The sequence below is a fragment of the Hypanus sabinus genome, chromosome X1, assembly GCF_030144855.1.
Source record: "Hypanus sabinus isolate sHypSab1 chromosome X1, sHypSab1.hap1, whole genome shotgun sequence".
In the NCBI taxonomy this organism is placed as follows: Eukaryota; Metazoa; Chordata; class Chondrichthyes; order Myliobatiformes; family Dasyatidae; genus Hypanus; species Hypanus sabinus.
In genome coordinates this window covers 30,542,347-30,563,034 of record NC_082738.1, presented here as the reverse complement: position 1 = coordinate 30,563,034, position 20,688 = coordinate 30,542,347, and the positions used below count along the sequence as shown (strand labels likewise).

General features: G+C 47.4%; 1 protein-coding gene across 1 annotated transcript; it reads right to left on the bottom strand.

Moving 5' to 3' along the window:
• Nucleotides 1-4,820: 4,820 nt before the first annotated feature.
• Nucleotides 4,821-20,222, bottom strand: atf1 (activating transcription factor 1). Its single transcript, XM_059955619.1, has 6 exons — nt 20,012-20,222; nt 13,980-14,080; nt 13,524-13,660; nt 5,906-6,088; nt 5,410-5,569; nt 4,821-5,069 (listed from the first exon to the last, which is right to left on the bottom strand). The coding sequence occupies exons 1-6, from the start codon at nt 20,105-20,107 to the stop codon at nt 4,925-4,927; spliced, it is 822 nt and encodes a 273-aa protein (XP_059811602.1). The 5' UTR covers nt 20,108-20,222; the 3' UTR covers nt 4,821-4,924.
• Between the last annotated feature and the right edge of the window lie 466 nt (nt 20,223-20,688).

Here is a 20,688-nt window from a genome sequence, read left to right as displayed (position 1 = left end):
ACGTTTTTACCGACTCTGTACCAGCGAGGGTTCGAGGAAGGTAAACCGGAGAGTAAGGAGGGGGGAAAGAGTAAACAGGGGGAGGTAGACCTGCCCTTAGCCAGATGAGAGTTTGTACGGGAACAGGAAAGGGACGAGGAGCTGATAGCCTTGAGAGAGTTGGTTCTTTCGGAGACCGAGGTTGAAACCAAGCCCGGGTAGCCCATTGAGTCTGCTCCGCCATTCCATCATGGCTGACTTATCATCCCTTTCATCCCATTCTCCTGCCTTCTCTCATAATCTTTGATGGCCTGACTAATCAAGAACTTATCAACCTACATTTTAAATATACTCAATGCCTTGGTCTCCACAACCATCCATGACAATGAATTCCATAGACTCTCCACCCTCTGGCTAAAGAGTTTCCTCTTCATATCTGTTCTGCCAATCCCCTCCCCCACCCCTTGATCTTTCCTCTGATTGGTTTTTCACCTGGCACCTTCTCCCTCCCCCCACATTCTTTATGGAGCCCCTACCCCTCCTTCTTCAGTCCTGACGAAGGGTCTCAGCCCAAAACGTTGACTGCTCATTTCCACAGATGCCGCCCGATCTGCTGTTTCTCCAGTGTGTTGTACGTGTTGCATGACCATATATTTCCCTACACTATTTTCTGTCTGCCACTTCTTTGTCCATTCTCCCAATCTGTCCAAGTCCTTCTGCAGACTCACTGCTTCCTCAACACTACCTGCCCCTCCACTTACCTTCATATCTTCTGCAAACTTGACCACAAAGCCATCAATTCCAGCATCCAACTCATTGACATATAACAAGCTGTCCCAACACTGACCCTTGCAGAATACTACTAATCACCAGCAGCCAATCAGAAAACGCCCCCTTTATTCCCATTCTTTGACTCCTGCCAGTCAGCCAATCTTCTATCCATGATAGTGTCTTTCTTGTAATACCATGGGCTCTTTTCTTGTTTAGCAGTCCCATGTGTGGCACCTTGTCAAAGGTCATCTGAAAATCCAAGTACACAATATTCACTTACTCACCATTGTCTATCCTGATTGTGCTGCCCCATTTCCACTGTACATTTCCCTGAATATATGTTCCCAATTTACGTTCCCAAGTTCCTGCTCAATAGCATCCTAATAGCCTCCACCCCAATTAAATACTTTCTTATGCCATCTGCTACTACAGTATCTCCCTCTTCAAGGCTATGGTGAAGGTCAGGAACTTGTGGTTATCCACTGATGGATCTGACGCCTGAACAGGTTCATTGCCTAGTATGAGATCCAGAATGGCCTCTCCTATAGCTGGCCTTTATACATATTGAGTCAGGAATCCTTCCTGGACACACCTAACAATTCTGCCTCATCTAAACCTTTTGCACTAAGGAGGTACCCAATAAATATTAGGGAGTTTAAGTCACTCATGACAATAACCCCACAATTTTTGCACCTTAACAAAATCTGCCTTCTGATCTGTTCCTCGGTGTCTCCATTACTATTGGAGGATCTATAGAATACTCCCAATAGACTGATTGATACCTTCCTGCTTCTGACTTCCACCCACACTGTCTCAGTAGACAATACCTCCAGGATGTCCTTTCTTTCTGTAGCTGTGTTACTATCCCTGATTAGCAATGCCTCTCCCCCGTCTCTTTACCCCCTTCCCAGTCCAGAACACCAAAACTTGGGCCTCTGTACCTCCCTCTGCAACTGGGTCCTTGACTTCCTCATTGGGAAACCACAGTGTGTGTAGATCAGAAAAAATATCCCCTCTTTGCTGACAATCAACACTGGCACACCTAAAGGATGTGTGCATAGCCGATTGCTCTACTCTCTCTATACCCATGACTGTGTGGCTAGGCACTGCTCAAACATGATCTATAAATTTGCCAATGACATAACTATCCACTGTTTAGCCTTCCTTACAGTCTCTCTACACACTGCATCTACCTGTACACCAAATGCACATTGGAAGGCATTGATAGAGTGGATGTGGAAAGGATGTTTATTAGAGAGGGGGAGTCTAGGACCAAAGGGTACAGCCTCAGAACAGAGATGAGGAATTTTTTTTTTTTGGAGGGTGGTGAATCTATGGAATTCATTGCCACAAATAACTGTGGAAGGTGTCACTGGATATATTTAAAGTGGAGGTTGAAAGCTTCTTGATTAATAAGAGGTTCAAAAGTTACAGAAAGAAGGCAGGAGAATGGGGGTTGACAGGGATAATAAATCATTCATGATGGAATAGAGGAGCATACTGAATGGGAAAAAATGCTCAATTCTGCTCCACACACAAAATGCAGGTGGAACACAGCAGGCCAGGCAGCATCTATAGGAAGAAGCAGAGTCGATGTTTCGGGCCGAGACCCTTCATCAGTTAGTCCTGACAAAGGGTCTCGGTCCGGAACGTCAACAGTGCTTCTTCCTATAGATGTTGCCTGGCCTGCTGTGTTCCACCAGCATTTTGTGTGTATTGCTTGAATTTCCAGCATCTGCAGATTTCCTTGTGTTTGCTCAATTCTGCTCCTATGTCTTATAGCCCATCCTCTGACCTATGACTCTGGTTCCTATCCTCCTGCCAAGCTAATTAAAATCCACTCAACAGTCCAAGCAAATTGCCTACAAGAACATTGGCTCCCTTGAGTTCAGGTGTAACCTGTCCCTTTTTTAACAGGCCATACCTTTCCCAAAAGAGATCCCAATGATCCACAAATCTGAAACAAAAGGTTCATTTACTTGGCATTCGGGATGGAGTAGTAAATTGAATTCTACATTGGCTTTGCAGGAGTGCCAGAGAGTGGGAGTTGACTGGAGGACTGTGACTGGTGGTGTGTGCAGGGATTGGTGCTGGGTGCATTGTTGCTTGTCATCTCCACTCAGCGGCCACAGTATTACAGACAGGAGTGAAACCCAGCTTGGTCTTCTGCTGCTGTACTCCATCCACTTCAGATTCAACATATTGTGAGTTCAGAGATGTTCTTCTGCACACCACTGTTGTAGTGTGTGGTTATTTGAGTTACTATCACCTTCCTGTGCGTTTGAACCATTCTCCTCTGACCTCTCTCATTAACAAGGTGTTTTCGGCCCAGAACTGCTGCTCACTTAGTTTTTAGGGGTTTTTTTTGCATTATTCTCTGTAAACTCCAGAGACTATTGTGCGTGAAAATCCCAGATCAGCAGTTTTGGAGATAATCAAGCCACACTGTCTGGTACCAACAATCAAAGTCACATAGAGCACATTTCTTCCCCATTCTGATGTTTGGTCTGACCAAAAACTGGACCTCTTGACCACATCTGCATGCTTTTATGCATTGAGCTGCTGCCACATGACTAGCTGATTAGATATTTGCATTAACGAGCAGGTGTACAGGTGCACATTAGCCACTGATCAATGCATCAATCAATTAGTCAATGCATCTTTAAATTGTAGCTTCTGAAAACAGTGCCCATGTCCTTCCAGTCAGACAGCCCTATTTGGGGAGGGTTCAGGGTTCAGGGTTCAAAGTGCCTAGGCAGTTTTGTGACAGTAATGGTCTTTCAGGGCCTTCAGCTCATCAGTTAGAGTCTGGATGATAATGTGGTAAAATGGATCAGCAAATTTGCAGATGACAGTTTGGGACATTGTGGACAGTGAGGAAAGTTATCAAAGCTTACAGTAGAATCTGGACCAAGTGGAAAAATGAGTCAAAAAACTGGGAGACAAGTATGAGGTGTTGCACTTTGGGAGGACAAACCAAGGTAAGACTTGCACAGTTAACAGTAGAGCCCTGAGGAATGTGGTAGAACAGTGGGATATGGGGATATAGATCCATAATTCATTGAAAATGGCATCATAGGTAGACAGGGTCATAGAGACCTCTTGGCACATTGGCCTTCATAAACCAGGACACTACGTATGAGATATTATGTTAAAGTTGTGTATGATGATGATGAGACCTAATTTGGAGTATTGTGTGCTGCTTTGGTCACCTAATACAGGTAAATATAAATAGGAGCGCAGAGAAAGTTTACAAGGAAATTGGCAGGGCTTAAGGACCTGAGTTAGGGAAGGGTTGAAAAGGCTAGGACTTTATTTCCTAGAGCGTAGCAGAATGACAGGAGATTTTGGAGAGGTATACAAAATTATGAGATGTATTGATAGGGCAAATGCAAGCACGCTTTTTCCGAAGTTGGGTGAGTCTAGAACTAAAGGTCATAGGTTAAGGGTGAAGGTGAAATATTTAAAGGGAACCTGAGTGGGACCTTTTTCACTCAGAGGGTGGTGTCAATGTGGATTGAGCTGCCAGGGAAGTAGTGGATGCGGGTAATATTTAAGAGAAATTTGCATAGGTACATGGATGAGAGGGTTTTGGAGAGATATGGTCCAGGTGCAGGTAGATCTTTCTAAACAGACCAGGCTGGTGTGGAGCAGATGGGGCAAATGGGCTGTTTCTGTGCTGTAGTGCCCTATTACTCCTGTACTCAGTGCCTTGGCTGGAGACCAAATTCCTCCTGCACCACCTTCTCCATCTATTGCCACTTTGAGAGCTCTGGATATGTTCCCCAAGGTCCCTCAATAATGCAGTGGAACCAGCAACCCAGGGAAGTGATGTGCCTGCTAACAACCGGAGATTATTAAAAGATTTAATACAAAGTACTGCCATGTGGCCACGAGGGGGTGGGGGGAGGGTGTTGAAACAAAGTCTGCTGGATAAGAGCTGAAGGCGACTGATGAAGTTGATCCAGTGATTGAGAGCCCTTTCCTCTCTCTCCATGGGGCTCTCCCATCCTTACTCCAAAAGAGGCACTGGTCCAGAGAATCCAGAGCCACAGCTGGATCCCCTTAGATCCTTCAATGCATCTTTAAATTGTAGCTTCTGAAAACAGTGCCCATGTCCTTCCAGTCAGACAGCCCTATTTGGGGAGGGTTCAGGGTTCAGGGTTCAAAGTGCCTAGGCAGTTTTGTGACAGTAATGGTCTTTCAGGGCCTTCAGCTCATCAGTTAGAGTCTTGTTCTGGTTCTCAAGCACTGCCACGCGATTTTCCAAACACTTCACATACTCCTTCTTCTTCCTGCGGCACTCCCTTGCAGCCTCCCTGAAAGCAGAAGCACCAGTCAGAGCTCACACACCTTCCCTGGATCTGAGACAGCAACTTCAAAAAGAAGCAGAATATCAGTAGATACAAGGAGTCCCGGAGGGACTTAGGGTATGCCCATATTGATGGAGGAATCCCACAGGGAAGCAGGGAGTGTGTCAGTATTTATAGGGGATCGTGGAGTGTATGTCGGTGTTGACAAGGGACTCCATTTCCCGCTCCCTGTAGACCCACCGGGGCCCCATTTCACACTCCCTCTAAACCCACAAAGGACCTCTTTTCCCATTCCCATTAAACACATAGAGGATGCAGGGTACAGCCAGGACCGGAGGCTGCTCACCTGTTCTTCATCAGCCGGATTGCCCGCTTCAGTGTGGCATCCTCAGTCTTGCCGGCATGTGTTTGGAAAGTGATGGGCGAAGTCATCATCACCGTCTGCGACAGAGCGTTGGTAGATGGGGTGGTCTGGATCTGGTAGGTCGGGACGTCTCCCAAGGCAGCTGGCAGATGAGAGAGAATGAGGTGGGGAAGGGAACAGGTCAGTCCTCATGTCAGGAGTGTAGCTCCACCCTCAGCACCACCCCTCCCATGGCACAGACACACACACTGATGCAACTGACAAAACACAGTGAGATAATCAGGGAAGTGTGCACTCTCACGCACAGACGCACGTGCACAGACACACTCACAGACACATTCTCTCACTCACGCACTCTTTTACACACACACACTTACACTCTTTTGCATGCATGTAGACACTCACATGCATACTCATACTCAAACGTGCGTGCGCGCACACACGCACACACACACACACACCTTGAGTAATTACTCACTTTGCAGTACAACTTGGTTGCTGGGGACCAGGATCTGCTGCCCATCTGTCGTCTGTGCATATTGTAGAAAGGTGGGCCCCTGTTGCACAGCCCCGGCACTGGACGTTGTGAGTGCCTGCAGACCACGGACGCCTTCAGCCCCCACACTGGCCAACTGGATGCCTCCACCTGGAGTGAGGGCAACTGCGTAGGCAGAGAAGAGAGATCACCACCTTGTATATCTCATCCAGAGTCATCAGACTAATCCTATTACTCCACTCTCAACTCACAGTATCGCATCAGACCCCAAACTACTCTGACTGCCCCACTCTCCCCGCAACCATGTGTCACTCCCCAACTAATCCTTGTACATGGCTCTCTCCCTACATCCCATGTCAGTCCCCAAACTAATCCCACTGCCCTGCTCTCCCCACATCACAGGGTCAGTCCAAACTAATCCCACAGTCCCACTCTTTCCCCACAGTTCTGTGTCAGTTCCCAAACTGACCTCACTGTCCCATGTCAGTCCCCAAACTAATCTCACTGCCCCACTCTCCCCACAGTCCCATGTCAGTTCCCAAACTGATCACACTACACTGTGTCACTCCCCAAACAAATCCCACTGTCCCACTCTCTCCCAACAGTTCCGTGTCAGTCCCCACACATCTGACTGCCCTGCCCTCCCCACAGTCCCATGTCAGTTCCCAAACTACTCTCACTGTCCCATAGAACACTACAGCACAGAACAAGCTCTTCAGCCCTCCATGTTGTGCAGACCCATATAATCCTTAAAAAAAAGTACTAAACCCACACTACCCCATAACCCTCCATTTTCCTTTCATCCATGTGCCTGTCCAAGAGGCTCTTAAATATCCCTAATGTTTTAGCTCCACCATCCCTGGCAAGTCAATCCAGGCACTCTCAACCCTCTGTGTAAAAAACTTACCCCTGATGTCTCCCCTAAACTTTCTTCCCTTAATTTTGTACATCTGCCCTCTAGTGTTTGCTATTGGTGCCCTGGGAAACAGGTACTGACTATCCACCCTATCTATGCCTCTCATAATCTTGTAGACCTCTATCAAGTCCCCTCTCATTCTTCTACACTCCAAAGAGAAAAGTCCCAGCTCTGTAAACCTTGTTTCATATGACTTGTTCTCCAAACCAGGCAACATCCTGATAAATCTCCTCTGCACCCTTTCCACAGCTTCCACATCCTTCCTATAATGAGGTGACCAGAATTGAACACAATACTCTAAGTGCAGTCTCACCAGAGATTTGTAGAATTGCAACATGACCTCTCTACTCTTGAACTCGATCCCCCTGTTAATGAAGCCTAGCATCCCATAGGCCTTCTTAACTACCCTATCAACCTGTGCAGCGACCTTGAGGGATGTATGGATTTGAACCCCAAGGTCCCTTTGTTCATCCACACTCTGAAGTAACTGACCATTAATCCTGTACTCAGTCTTCTGGTTTGTCCTTCCAAAATGCATTATCTCACACTTAGCCGGATTGAACTCCATCTGCCATTTTTCTGCCCAACTCTGCAGCCTGTCTATATCCTCTTGTAACCTTCAACAACCTGCAGCTCCATCCACAACTCCTCCAATCTTTGTTTCATTCACAAACTTACTCACCCATCCTTCCGCCTCTACATCCAGGTCATTTATAAAAATCACAAATAGCAGGGGTCCCTGTGGCACTCCACTAGTCACCGACCTCCAGGCAGAATACTTTCCTTCCACAACTACCTTCTGCTTTCTTCCATACTTCTCGCCACCTCGGTAAAGCAGCCAGTGTAATCAAATACCCCACCCACCCCGGACGTTCTCTCTTCTTCCCTCTCCCATCGGGCAGGCGATATAAAAGCCTGAAAGCACGTACCAAAAAGCTCAGGGACAGTCGCTATTCCACCCTCCTCAAAGACTCTAGTGTGATAAGTCAGACTCTTGACCTCACAATCTACCTCGTTATGACCTTGTACCTTATTGTCTGCCTGTACCGCACTTTCTCTGTAACTGTGACACTTTATTCTGCATTCTGTTGTTGTTTTACCTCAGTGCACTGTGTAATGATCTGATCTGTATGGACAGTATGGAAAACAAGCTTTTCACTGTATCTCAGTACATGTGACAATAATAAATCGATTCTAATTCCAATTTCAAAGCCAAGTAAATAAAACCAACACAAGTAGAAAAGTCAAGATTGGACAAGGATGCCGGTTCTGGTGCACTGACATAAAGAACCTTAATGTGTTCTCTCTCCACGGATTCTGCGTGATCTGCTGAGTGTTTCCTGTATTTTTTTTATTTCAGGTCTCCAGCACCCGCAGGTGTTTTTTTGCTTTCTCAGTGCGAGAGATGAGTTGCAACTGTCACATGTGGGGGATCAGAGGAGCTCAGTGAGATTCTGAGCAATCGCGTCTGCCTGGATTGTGAGAAATGTCATCCCAATGTTATTGACCTAAACTCTGAGTTGCAGACGACATGCTGGATCATGAAGGGAGAGAGTGTGATCCACGAGACAGCCACACCCCGCAGCTTAAGCTTGGATGTGGACTGTGATTATGAACAGACAAGTGTGGCAACGAATGAGGCCGGTAACGTGACAGTCCGACACCACGCGGCTCTTGCAGCTTACGTATGTGGCTGGGAGGAAGATGAAGAAGCTGACCGCAGCATCATGGTCCAGGAAGCCATTCGTGTAAAGGGAGTAAAGAGAAGGGGAGCAATAGTGGGGATAAGTGTGTGTTCAAGATACTGTTCTCTGTAGCCATAAGTGTGACACCCAGAGGCTGTTTTGCTCAGCACAGAACCCTTGGAATCCGAATCAGGTTTATTATCATTGAGATATGTCGCAACATTTGTTGTTTGGCAGCAGCAGTACAATACAATACATAAAATATACTATAAATTATAAGAAGAAAAATATGTGTAACATGTTGTAAGGTTTCACTGCTAGACACTAGAATACTACAGCACAGTACAGGCCCTTTGGCCCTCAAAGTTGTGCCGACCCATATATTCCTTAAAAAAGAAGTACTAAACCCACACTACCCTGTAATCCTCTATTTTTCTTTCATCCATGTGCCTGTCCAAGAGGCTCTTAAATACCCCTAATGTTTTAGCCTCCACCACCATCCCTGGCAAGTCATTCCAGGCACCCACAACCCTCTGTGTAAAAAACTTACCCCTGATGTCTCCCCTAAGCTTCCCTCCCTTAACTTTGTACATATGCCCTCTGGTGTTTGCTATTGGAGCCCTGGGAAACAGGTACTGACTATCCACCCTATCTATGCCTCTCATAATCTTGTAGATTTCTATCAAGTCCCAGCTCTGCTAACCTTGCTTCATATGACTTGTTCTCCAATCCAGGCAACATCCTTGTAAATCTCCTCTGCACCCTCTCCATAACTTCCACAGCCTTCCTATAATGAGGTGACCAGAATTGAACACCATACTCTTAAGTGCGGTCTCACCAGAGATTTGTAGAGTTACAACATGACCTCTCTACTCTTGAACTCAATCCCCCTATTAATGAAGCCTAGCATCCCATAGGCCTTTTTAACTATCCTACCAACCTGTGCAGCGAACTTGAGAGATGTATGGACTTGAACCCCAAAGGTCCCTTTGTTCATCCACACTGTTAAGTAACTTATCATTAACCCTGTACTCAGTCTTCTGGTTTGTCCTTCCAAAATGCATCACCTCACACTTGTCCGGATTGAACTCCATCTGCCACTTTTCTGCCCAACTCTGCATCCTGTCTATATCCTCGTGTAACCTTCAACAACCTACAGCTCCATCCACAACTCCTCCAATCTTCGTGTCATCCACAAACTTACTGACCCATCCTCCGCCTCTTCATCCAGGTCATTTATAAAAATCACAAAGTGCAGGGGTCCCAGGACAGATCCCTGCGGCTCTCCACTAGTCACCGACCTCCAGGCAGAATACTTTCCTTCCACAACTGCTTTCTTCCTTTAAGCCAATTTCTTATCCAAACAGCCAAGGTTCCACTGATCCTATGCCTCATGACTTTCTGGATGAGTCTCTCATGAGGGACCTTGTCAAATACTTTGCTAAAGTCCATGTAGACCACATCCACTACCCTACCCTCATCAATTTCTTTTGTTACCTCTTCAAAAAACTCTATCAGGCTCATGAGGCACGATCTTCCCTTCACAAAGCCATGTTGACTATCCATGAGTAGACCGTACTTCTCCAAATGCTCGTAGATCCTATCCTTCAGAATCCTTTCCAGTAGTTTGCAGATCACCGACGTAAGACTCACCGGTTTATAGTTCCCAGGTTTCTCCCTATTACCTTTTTTAAACAAGGGAACTACATTTGCTATTCTCCAGTCCTCTGGCACTTCCCCTGTAGCCAAAGAGGATTCAAAGATCACAGCTAATGCTCCAGCGATCTCTTCTCTCAATTCCCACAACAACTTGGGGTGTATCATATCCGGCCCTGGGGATTTATCAATCTTGATGTTTTTAAGAAGATCCAGCACTACTTCTTCCTTGATCTCCACATTGTCCAGCACACAGGCCTGCTCTACTTTGACCTCACCCTGATCAAGACCCTTTTCACTTGTGAATACTGAAGCAAAGTATTCATTTAGGATCTCCCCAAACTCCTCCGCCTCCAGGCACATGTTGCCCTCTTTATCCTTTAGTGGTCCCACCTTTGTTCTCGTCATCCTCCTGTTCTTCACATTTGCATAGAATGCCTTGAGGTTCTCCTTAATCCTACATACCAAGGCCTTCTCATGCCCCTTCGAGCTCTCCTAAGTCCTTTCTTTAACTCCTTCCTGGCTACCCTATATTTCTCATGAGCCCCTCCTACTTCCTGCTTCTTATATCTAACATATGCTTCCTTTTTCCTCTTGACGAGTTGCCTCACATGTTTCGTCAGCCACGTTTCCCTTTTCCTACCGTTTTTTCCTTGTCTCAGTGGGACAAACCTATCCTGAACCCAGCTCAAGTGGTCCCTCAACGTCTCCCACATTACTTCTGTGCTTTCCCCTTTGAACATCTGTTTCCAATTTACTCTTGCTAGTTCCTGCCTCATCCCTTCAAAGTCCCCTGTCAGTCCCCAAACTAATCACACTGCCCCGCTGTCTCCCCACAGTCGCATGTCAGTCCCTAAACTAATCCCACTGCCCCACTCTTCCCACAGTCCCATGTCAGTTCCCAAACTAATCCCACTGCCCCGCTCTCCCCACAGTCCCATGTCAGTTCCCAAACTGATTTCACTGTCCCATGTCAGTCCCCAAACTCATCCCACTGCCCTGCTTTCTCCTCTCATCCCTGGGTCAGTCCAAACTAATCGACTACCCTGCTCTCACCACACAGCCTTGTGTGTCCCCAAACTAATCCCACTGCCCCGCTCTCCCCACAGTCCCACATCAGTTCCCAAACTAAACCCACTGACCCGAGCTCTCCTCACGTCGCCGGGTCAGTCTAAACTAATCCACTGCCCTGGTCTCTCCCCACAGTCTTGAGTGTCCCCAAATTAATCCCACTACCCCGCTCTCCCGACAGTCCCATGTCAGTCTGCAAACTAATCCAACTGTCCTGTGTCAGTCTCCAAACTAACCCACTGCCTGCTCTCTCCCCACAGCATTGTGTGTCTCCAAACTAATCCCACAGCCCCACTCTCCCCACAGTCCCGTGTTAGTCCCCAAACAAATCCCACTGCCCTGCTCTCCCCACATTCCCATGTCAATCCCCAAACTAATCCCACTGCCCCACTGTCTCCGTACAACCCTGTGTCAGTCCCCAAACTAATCCCAATGCCCCATTCTCCACACAGCCCTGGGTTAGTCCCCAAACTAATCCCAATGCCCCACTGTCTCCGTACAACCCTGTGTCAGTCCCCAAACTAATCCCAATGCCCCACTCTCCACACAGCCCTGGGTCAGTCCCCAAACTAATCCCACTGTCTACACAGCCCTAGGTCAGTCCCCAAACTCATCCCGCTGCCCCGCTCTCCCCACATTCCCATGTCAATCCCCAAACTAATCCCAATGCCCCACTATCTCCGTACAACCCTGTGTCAGTCCCCAAACTAATCCCAATGCCCCAATGTCTCCGTACAACCCTGTGTCAGTCCCCAAACTAATCCCAATGCCCCACTCTCCACACAGCCCTGGGTCAGTCCCCAAACTAACCCCACTCTCTACACAGCCCTAGGTCAGTCCCCAAACTCATCCTGCTGCCCTGCTCTCCCCACAGTCCAATACTAGTTCCCAAACTGATCTCACTGTCTTGTGTCAATCCCCAAACTCATCCCACTACCCCTCTCTCCCCACAGTCCCATGTCAGTTCCCAAACTATTCTCACTGTCCTGTGTCAGTCCATAAACTAATCCCACAACCCCGCTCTCTCCACACAACCCCGTGTCAGTCTCCACACTAATCCCACTGCCCCATTCCCTCCCCATAGCCCTGTGTGACCCCAAACTTATCCTACTGCTCTGCTCTCATCACAGTCCCATGTCACTTACCAAACTGATCCCACTTCCCCACTCTTGCCACAGCCCTGTGTCAGTCCCCAAACTCATCCCACTGCCCCACTCTCCCCACAGTCCCATGTCAGTTCCTGAACTGATCTCACTGTCCTGTGTCACTCCCCACACTAAATCCACTGCTCCGCTCCCTCCGTACAACCCTGTGTCAGTCCCCGAACTAATCCCACTGCCCTGCTCTCCCCACAGTCCCATGTCAGTTCCCAGCCAACTTCACTGCCCCATGTCAGTCCCCAAACTAATCCCAGTGCCCCACTCTCTCCCCACAACCCCGTGTCAATCCCCAAACTAATCCCACTGTCCCGCTCTCTAGCCACAATCCTATGTCAGTCCCCACACTAATCCCACTGCCCCACTCTCTCCCCACAACCCCTTGTCAATCCCCAAACTAATCCCACTGCCCTGTGCTCTCCCCACAGCCCTGTGTGACCCCAAACTAATCCCACTGTCCCACTCTCCTGAGAGACCCATGTCAAACTACGTTCACTGTCCCATGTCAGTCCCCAAACTAATTCCACTGCCTCCCTCTCTCCCCACAGTCCCTTGTCAGTCCTCAAACTAATCACACTGCCCCACTCTCTCCGTACAACCCTGTGTCCGTCCCCAAACTAATCTCACTGCCCTGCTTCTTCCCCACAGTCCCTAGGTCCAGTCCCCAAAATAATCCCACTGCCCTGCTCTCTCCCCATAGACCCATGTCCATCCCCAAACTAATCCCAGTGCCACACTCTCTCCTCACAGCCCTGTGTCAGTCCCCAAACTAATCCCAGTGCCACACTCTCTCCTCACAGCCCCGTGTCAGTCCAAACTAATTCACTGCTCTGCTCTCTCCCCACAGCCTTGTGTGTCCCCAAATTAATCCAACTGCCCTGCTCTCCCCACATTCCCATGTCAATTCCCAAACTATTCTCACTGTCCCGTGTCAGTCCCCAAACTCATCCCACTGCCCCACTCTCTCCCTACAGTCCCATGAAGATTTCATGCCGTAGCCCTCAATCATTACCTAACATCAGTGCAGAGTTCAGTCCCCCTACTTTCTCACTCTGAATCTCCCTCCTTCCAGCGCTGGGCCAAGCTTGAGGAGGAGGGCACTCTGCCTCACTTACTGTACTGTCCTGTATTGGTTTGGTAGAGAGGTGCAGGGACTGTCAAAGTAGTGAGGGGAGTGCCATCGGCCTCCTTGTTCCCTCGGTCATCCTCCTTGGTCGTCACGTCTCCTGGTGACAAGTCTTCCAGCATCTTCCTTCAGATGGAAAGGGAGCAAGTGAGACAGGTTTGTCCGAGGGTGAGGTGGGTTCCCCAGACACCCCACCACCTCTGAAGCATAGTCTCCCTCCCCCCACCCAGAGACTCCTTTCCTCCCTTCACCTTTCTGCTAACTCCCCACACTCTCTCCAAGAACAGAGAACTCCTTTCCTTGTCCCTCCCCACCACTCTGCCCAGAGGACAAGCTCTCCCCTCCAGGCCCAAATGTAGACTTCCCTTCTCCTTCCCTCCCCCACTCCCATCCCTCAGATGGACCCCCCTCATCTCTCAGCTGCAATCCCGACCTCCACCTGTACCTGTATGATGTGCAGTTGGTGAGCAACTCATGGGACTCCTGCGAAGAGGACACATCGTTTGATGGTTCCTGGACATCCTTACTTTCCGACTGCACCGACTCCTTTTGGGAGGAGGAGGTGTAAACAGTTGAATATGTACACCCAGTGCCCTGAGTCTCCCCAAACTGACTGCCTCTCCTGAACCCTCCCTGGCTGTGTGCTTCTGTGCTATGGTGTACAGATGGAGCTGACTGATACATGTGCATTGATACTATTATATACAAAAGACATGTTGACTTTGGTGATGGTTCAGAGATCTTGATTCCAGGGACGAGGTGGTTAGCTTATGAGGAGAGACTGAGTTCCCCTGGGAGTACATTCTCTGGAATTCAGAAATATAAAATAATGTGAAGTGCAGACTAGAGGCAGGTAAATTGCTTCAACTGGTCAGTGAAACTAGAACTAGGGGACATAGTCTTGTAGTCTTGACATACAGGGGAATCGACTTACGATGGAGATGAGGAGGAACTGCATTTCCCAGAGAATCTGTGGAATTATTTATCCAAGGAAGCCGTAGAGGCTACATCAATAGAATAAGAATCAGGTTTAATATCACTGGCAAATGTTGTGATATTTGTTGCTTATAATATACTTAAAATACAGTTGGATAGATGTTTTGTATAACAGGGGAATTAAAGATTATTTATTTAGTGATATGTCCCGCTTGTTGGCACAATGATATCAGCGCCGGACTCCGGAGCGAAGGTTCCTGAGTTTGAATCCAAGTTGGTTTGAGCGTTGAGCCAGCAACTCGCCCTCGTAAAAACAAGAATAGCTTGCTATGGAAACACCATCATGACAGTGCCCCGATAACTCCACAGCCGAGTAAGGGCTATTCTTCTTCTATTTAGTGATACAGCGTGAAGTAGCCACAGTGCCACAGCAACCCCAAACAAAGCCAGTTAACTCTAATGTAACCACAGGACAAGTTACAATGACCAATTAACTTACCCAGAGAGTCTTTGGACTGCTGGAGGAAACCCATGCATTTCATGGGGAGGACGTACAAAACTCCTCAGAATGGTGCTGGAATTGAACTCTGAACTCTAGAATGCTCTGAACTGTATTAGTATTTTGCTAACCAGTACACTACCGTGGTGGGAAAAGGCAGGACGGTAGAGCGGAGTCCATGGTCAGATCAGTTATCACCTTATTGAATGGCAAAGATACTTGACTCCTGTTACTGATGTTACATTTCTCATTTAGATATCTTCCCAAATTAAACCTCCACCTAGTGGTATGGTGGATTGGATTTGCTGAATTCTCCCTGCGTCCCCTCCGCAGTGTAAAAGGCATCTCGAAATGTCAACAGTGTGGTGGGCGTGTAATAATGTAGTAGACTCTGAGCTCCCACCTCATACCTTCACCATATTAACCAAGTACATGTTGCTGAGAAGCCCAAGGCTTCAAAACACTCTTCAAATTAAAATAGATAAGAAAAAAAATCACATCCTCTTCTCATTACTACCATTGGAAAGGAGGCATAGGAGCCTGAAGAACACTCGAAGACAGAACAGTCTCTTCCCCTTGCCATCAGGTTTCTGAATGGCCCACAAACCCATGAACACTGTCTAATTATTTAATTTTTCTGCCCTATTTACTGTATATTATAATTTATAGTAATCTTAGGTCTTTGCACAGTCTGGCTGCTGAAACAACAAACTTCACAACATACAAGTCAGTGATAATAAACCCAATTCTGATTGTTTCCATAGTCAGGGAGAGATACAGCTGGAAATCAAACTCTTTGGCCTGCATAGTCAATACCAACCCTCAATGACACATTTACCCTGATCTTACCCCATTGCTTCACATGGCCATCCCACAGCCTCACACACAAGTTCCTAACACTTACCCATTTACTGGAGGCTGAATAACCCACTGATTCCACATGTAATTAGGACGTGGGAAGAAACCAGAACAGCTGGGGGAAATCCATGGGGTAACTTATGGATTTATGGTATTAAGTTCAGGAGTTGGGACATTATGTTGCAGTTGCAGGAGTCATTGGTGAGGCTGCACTGGGAGTACTGTGTACAATTCTCATCACCCTGTTTCATCACCATGAAAAGACGTGGTTAAACTGGGAAGATAAATAAGAATGTTGCCTAGGTGTGGTCTAGAGGGAAAGATTGGCCAGGCTATGTCTTTACTGGAGAATGAGGGGGCAACCTAATTAAAATTTTAAAATTATGAGAAGCATGGATACAATGAATGGTATCAATCTTTTCACCAAGGTAAGGAAGTCCAAAACTAGAGGCAGAGGATTAGGGAGAGATAAGACTTGGAGGGATATTGACCAATCACGAGAAATTGGGACTAGCTGGGAGGGCACCATGGCCAGCATGGGCTGAAGGACCTGTCTCTACACGGTGTTGCTCTGATATCACCTGCTGCAGTACCCTACAGCTTTGTAACAGTTCACTTTCATGCTGTCAGAAAGACGAAATGTTACTTCTATCCATCTAGTAATGCTGGTGCTAATGTACTTTTAAATCAACTTAATAATTTACAGATTTCATGATTGCCTGAAGGACTTGGTGGACCAAGTAGGTTTGGAACTTTTAAGTGGACGAAAATTAATTACCGTGGCCAGAAACAAGGGTGGGGGGGGGAAGACACCTAGCTAAGCTGAAATACAGAGGGACGAGGACTCCTCTACCCAGCATCTTGCTGACAAATGTGCAGTCACTGGAAAACAAAATTGAGGACCGGAGGGCAAGATTGCTGTATCAGAGGGAAATGAGAGACTGTTGAATTCTACGTTTGAGCAAAACGTGGCTTTCTCACACCACGGCAGATATAGCGATCAGACCCGAAGGCTTCTCAATTTACAGAAATGAACTGAACAGCTGATTCAGAAGAGGCAAAAGAACTAAGCTCCAGAAAGTAGGACAACAAAGAGATGGTCGCAGGAGGCAGAGGAACAGCTAAGGGATTGCTTTGACTGACAGCTCAGTTGACTGAGCTGTGTTTAAGGACTTGAGTGTGGGTGTGAATGAATACACCATGGTGGTAATGAACTTCATTAAAACAGCTGTAGATGAGTGTGTCCCCACAAAATCATTCGGGCCCTTCCTCAATCAGAAACTTTGGATGAACCATGAGATCTGCAATCTTCTGAGAGCCAGATCAATAGCATTCAGGTCTGTCGACCAAGAATGTTACAAGAGGTCTCAGTATAATTGTGGAAAGCCATTTCTTGGGTGAAGTGGCAACTCTGGACTAAACTTGAATCAACAAGGGATGCTTGACAGCCGTGGCAGGGCTTGAATACCATCACCTTCTACAAAGTTAAGTCAAGCAACAGAGGAGACAGCAGGGCTTTGCTCCCAGAGGAGCTCAATGTCTTCCATGGAGGAGCCTTCACGAGCTCCCACATCTCCTGACGATCCTGTGATTTCAGTCTCTGAAGCCGGCGTGCGAGCAGTGTTCAGGAGGGTGAACCCACGAAAACCATCCAAACCGGATGGGGTACCTGGCAAAGTACTAAAGACCTGTTCTGATCAACTGCCTAGAGTGTTCACTGAGATCTTTAACCTCTCGCTTCCGCAGACTGTGGTACCCACCTGCTTCAAGCAGGCTTCGATTATACCGGTGCCCAAGAGGAATCTGGTAACCCACCTCAATAACTATCTTCCAGTAAAATCCACAGTGAAACTATGGTGATGAAACATATCAACTCCTGTCTGAGAAGCTACTTGGATCCACTCCAATTTGCCTACTGGAGCAACATGTCCACAGCAGATGCCATCTCATTGGCTCTTCACTCAACCCTGGAACATCTAGACAGTAAATATGCATACATCAGGACGCTCTCTATCGACTACAATTCAGCATTCAAGGCTATAATTCCCTCAAAACTAACCAATAAGCTTCAAGATCTTGGCCTCAATACCTCCTTATGCAATTGGACCCTCAATTTCCTCAATTGCAGATCCCAGTCAGTTCAGATTGGCAACAACATCTCCACAATCTCCATCAGCACAGATGCACCACAAGGTTCTGTGCTCAGCCCCCTGCTCTACTTGCTTGACACTATGACTGTGAGGCTAACCCTCCAGTGCCATATTTAATTTTGTTGACCACACCATTGTTGGCCGAATCAGAGGTGGTGACAAATCAGCGTATAGGAAAGAGAGATTGAAAATCTGGCTGAGTGGTGTCATAACAGCAACTTCTTGCTCAATGTCAGTAAGACCAAGGAAATGATTATTGATTTCAGGAGGAGGAAACCAGAGGTCCATGAGCCACTCCTCATCAGAGGATTAGAGTAGAGGGTCAGCAACTTTAAATTCCCAGGTGTTATTATTATTTTGGAGGACTTGTCCTAGACCCAGTACTTAGGTGCAATGACAAAGAAAGCATGACATTGCCTCTACTTCAAGTTTGCAGAGATTCGGCATAACATCAAACTTCTATAGATGCGTGGTGGAAAATATATTGAATGGCTGCATGGTATGGAAATACCAATGCCCTTGAATAAAAAATCCAACAAAAAGTAGTGGATTTGGCTCAGTCCATTACAGGTAAAGCCCACCCCTCCATTGAGCACATCTACATGAAACACTGTTGCAGGAAAGCAGCATCCAACATCAGGGATACTCTTCACTCTGGTCATCCTCTCTTCTCACTGCTGCTATCAAGAAAGCGGCACAGGAGCCTCAGGATTTGCACCACCAGGTTTAGGAACAGTTACTACCCCTTGGCTATCTACGAATCTCTTAAATGTCCCTAATGTATCTGCCTCCACCACCATGTCTAGAAGCTCGTTCCACCTCTGACATTCCCGCTATACTTTCCTCCAATCACCTCAAAATTATGCCCTCTCGTATTAGCCACTTCCACCTTGTGGAAAAAATCTCCGTCCATTTTATATATGCATCTTATCACCTTATACACCTCTATCAATTCATCTCTCATCCTCCTTCACTCAAGGAGAAAAGCCCTAGCTCACTCAACCTTTTCTCATAACACATGTTCTCTGGTCCAGGCAGCATCCTGGTAAATCCCTCCTGCACCCTCTCTAAAGCTTCCACATGAAGACAATATTCTAAGTGTGGTCTAACCAGAGTTTTATAGAGCTGCAGCATTACCTCACAGCTCTTGAACTCAATTCCCCAACTAATGAAGCTCAACTTATCCTATCAACTTTCACGGCAAATCTGGGGGATATATGGACGTAGACCCCCCCCCACAAGATACCCAGTGGGTCCTCTTGTACCTCCACACTGTTAGGAATCCTGCCATTAACCCTGTATTCTACCTGCAAGTTCGGCATCTACCTCGAATTCCTACAACAAGAAAACAGGCCCTTCAACCCACTGAGTCCATGCTGACCTTCTGTTGATCCTGTCCCACAGCATTCGCTTTACACCCTTTTCTATCCTGATGATCCAGGGCTGATCCCTGTACTTCCTCAATACTGAGAGAGTCCCTGCCCCAAACCACCTCCTCCAAATCTCAACTCCCCCTGGGAGAAAACATTCACCCTCAAACTGTCTCTCAAACCCGCATCTCCAGGTTGCAGACCAGAACAGCCCACACTCATTGATTCAGTAATAGGTTCTCCCCCTTCACCAACAAATTCCTGAACAGTCCATGAATTCTACTGTTATTCTTCTTTTGCAGTACTTATTTATTGTAACTTTTTAAAAACGTATTGTTGCCACAAAACAACAAATTTCACAACATGTCTGTGATATTGATTCTGATTCCAATGTCTCAAAAGTGCAGTCAGCTCTGTTGTCTTGTAGCTCAAAGGGACTGGGAGCCAGAGTGCAAGTGAGACACAAGAATACTCTTGGAGTGAATGTGGTGCAGTGAGATGAGGGGCAGGCGGGTGGTTTAGTTGGGATCATAGAGTGGGTAGTGCTAGGCTTGGGAATGCCTTGAGTTGACAGCAGATGAGAAGTGTGAGGGAGGAAGGTGTGAGGGAGAAAGTTGCAGTGGGAAGCAGGAGTTCAAATTTAGGGAGGGGACTGGTAGTGTACCTTCTGGGTCTCCTCTATGTCCTCATGTTTGAGGGTGGTGGGGTTGGACGTCTCTGTGTCTGTACTGTTATGTTCATCACGCTGCACCTCCTCCATTACTGGCTACCTGCAATGGGATGGAGAGGGGTAGGGGGGGGAGGAGTGACATCACATTAGCTGGACACAGAGGTTGGCTGGTGTACCCGCTGCTTCATCCCCTCCACCTACTCCCTTCACCACACCCAGGCCCCGCTAGTGTGGAGACTAGCCACTGGACCCTGCCCTCTGAACTCTGGGAACCATCCTGTCTCCAGCCACTCCCTGTCCTCCCAGTACAGAGTTCCTGGTTGTGGAAGTAAGGCTAGATGGCTGCCTCAGTAGCTGGAGTGTGCACATCTGCATTCCTCTTCCTTGGCTGCTAGCCCAGGGGAGGTCACACCTCTGCAGGCCGAGCAGGAAACCTAGACCTGGAACAAGCCAAGCAGGTGCAGGTGCTCAGAGCCCACACACCCCCACTCAGCCCCAGGACCCATACATTCCACCTTCACACCCAGCCAGGGGTCCAAAGTCTCCCACTGAAGCAAGGACAGAAGCTTTTGTCCAGGCTGGGTCTGGGTCTGCATCTGCACCCCCTGTAATTTAGCCACATTCAAACATCCAAGGTCCACAGGGCCCCAGGAGTATAGCAGACAGATATC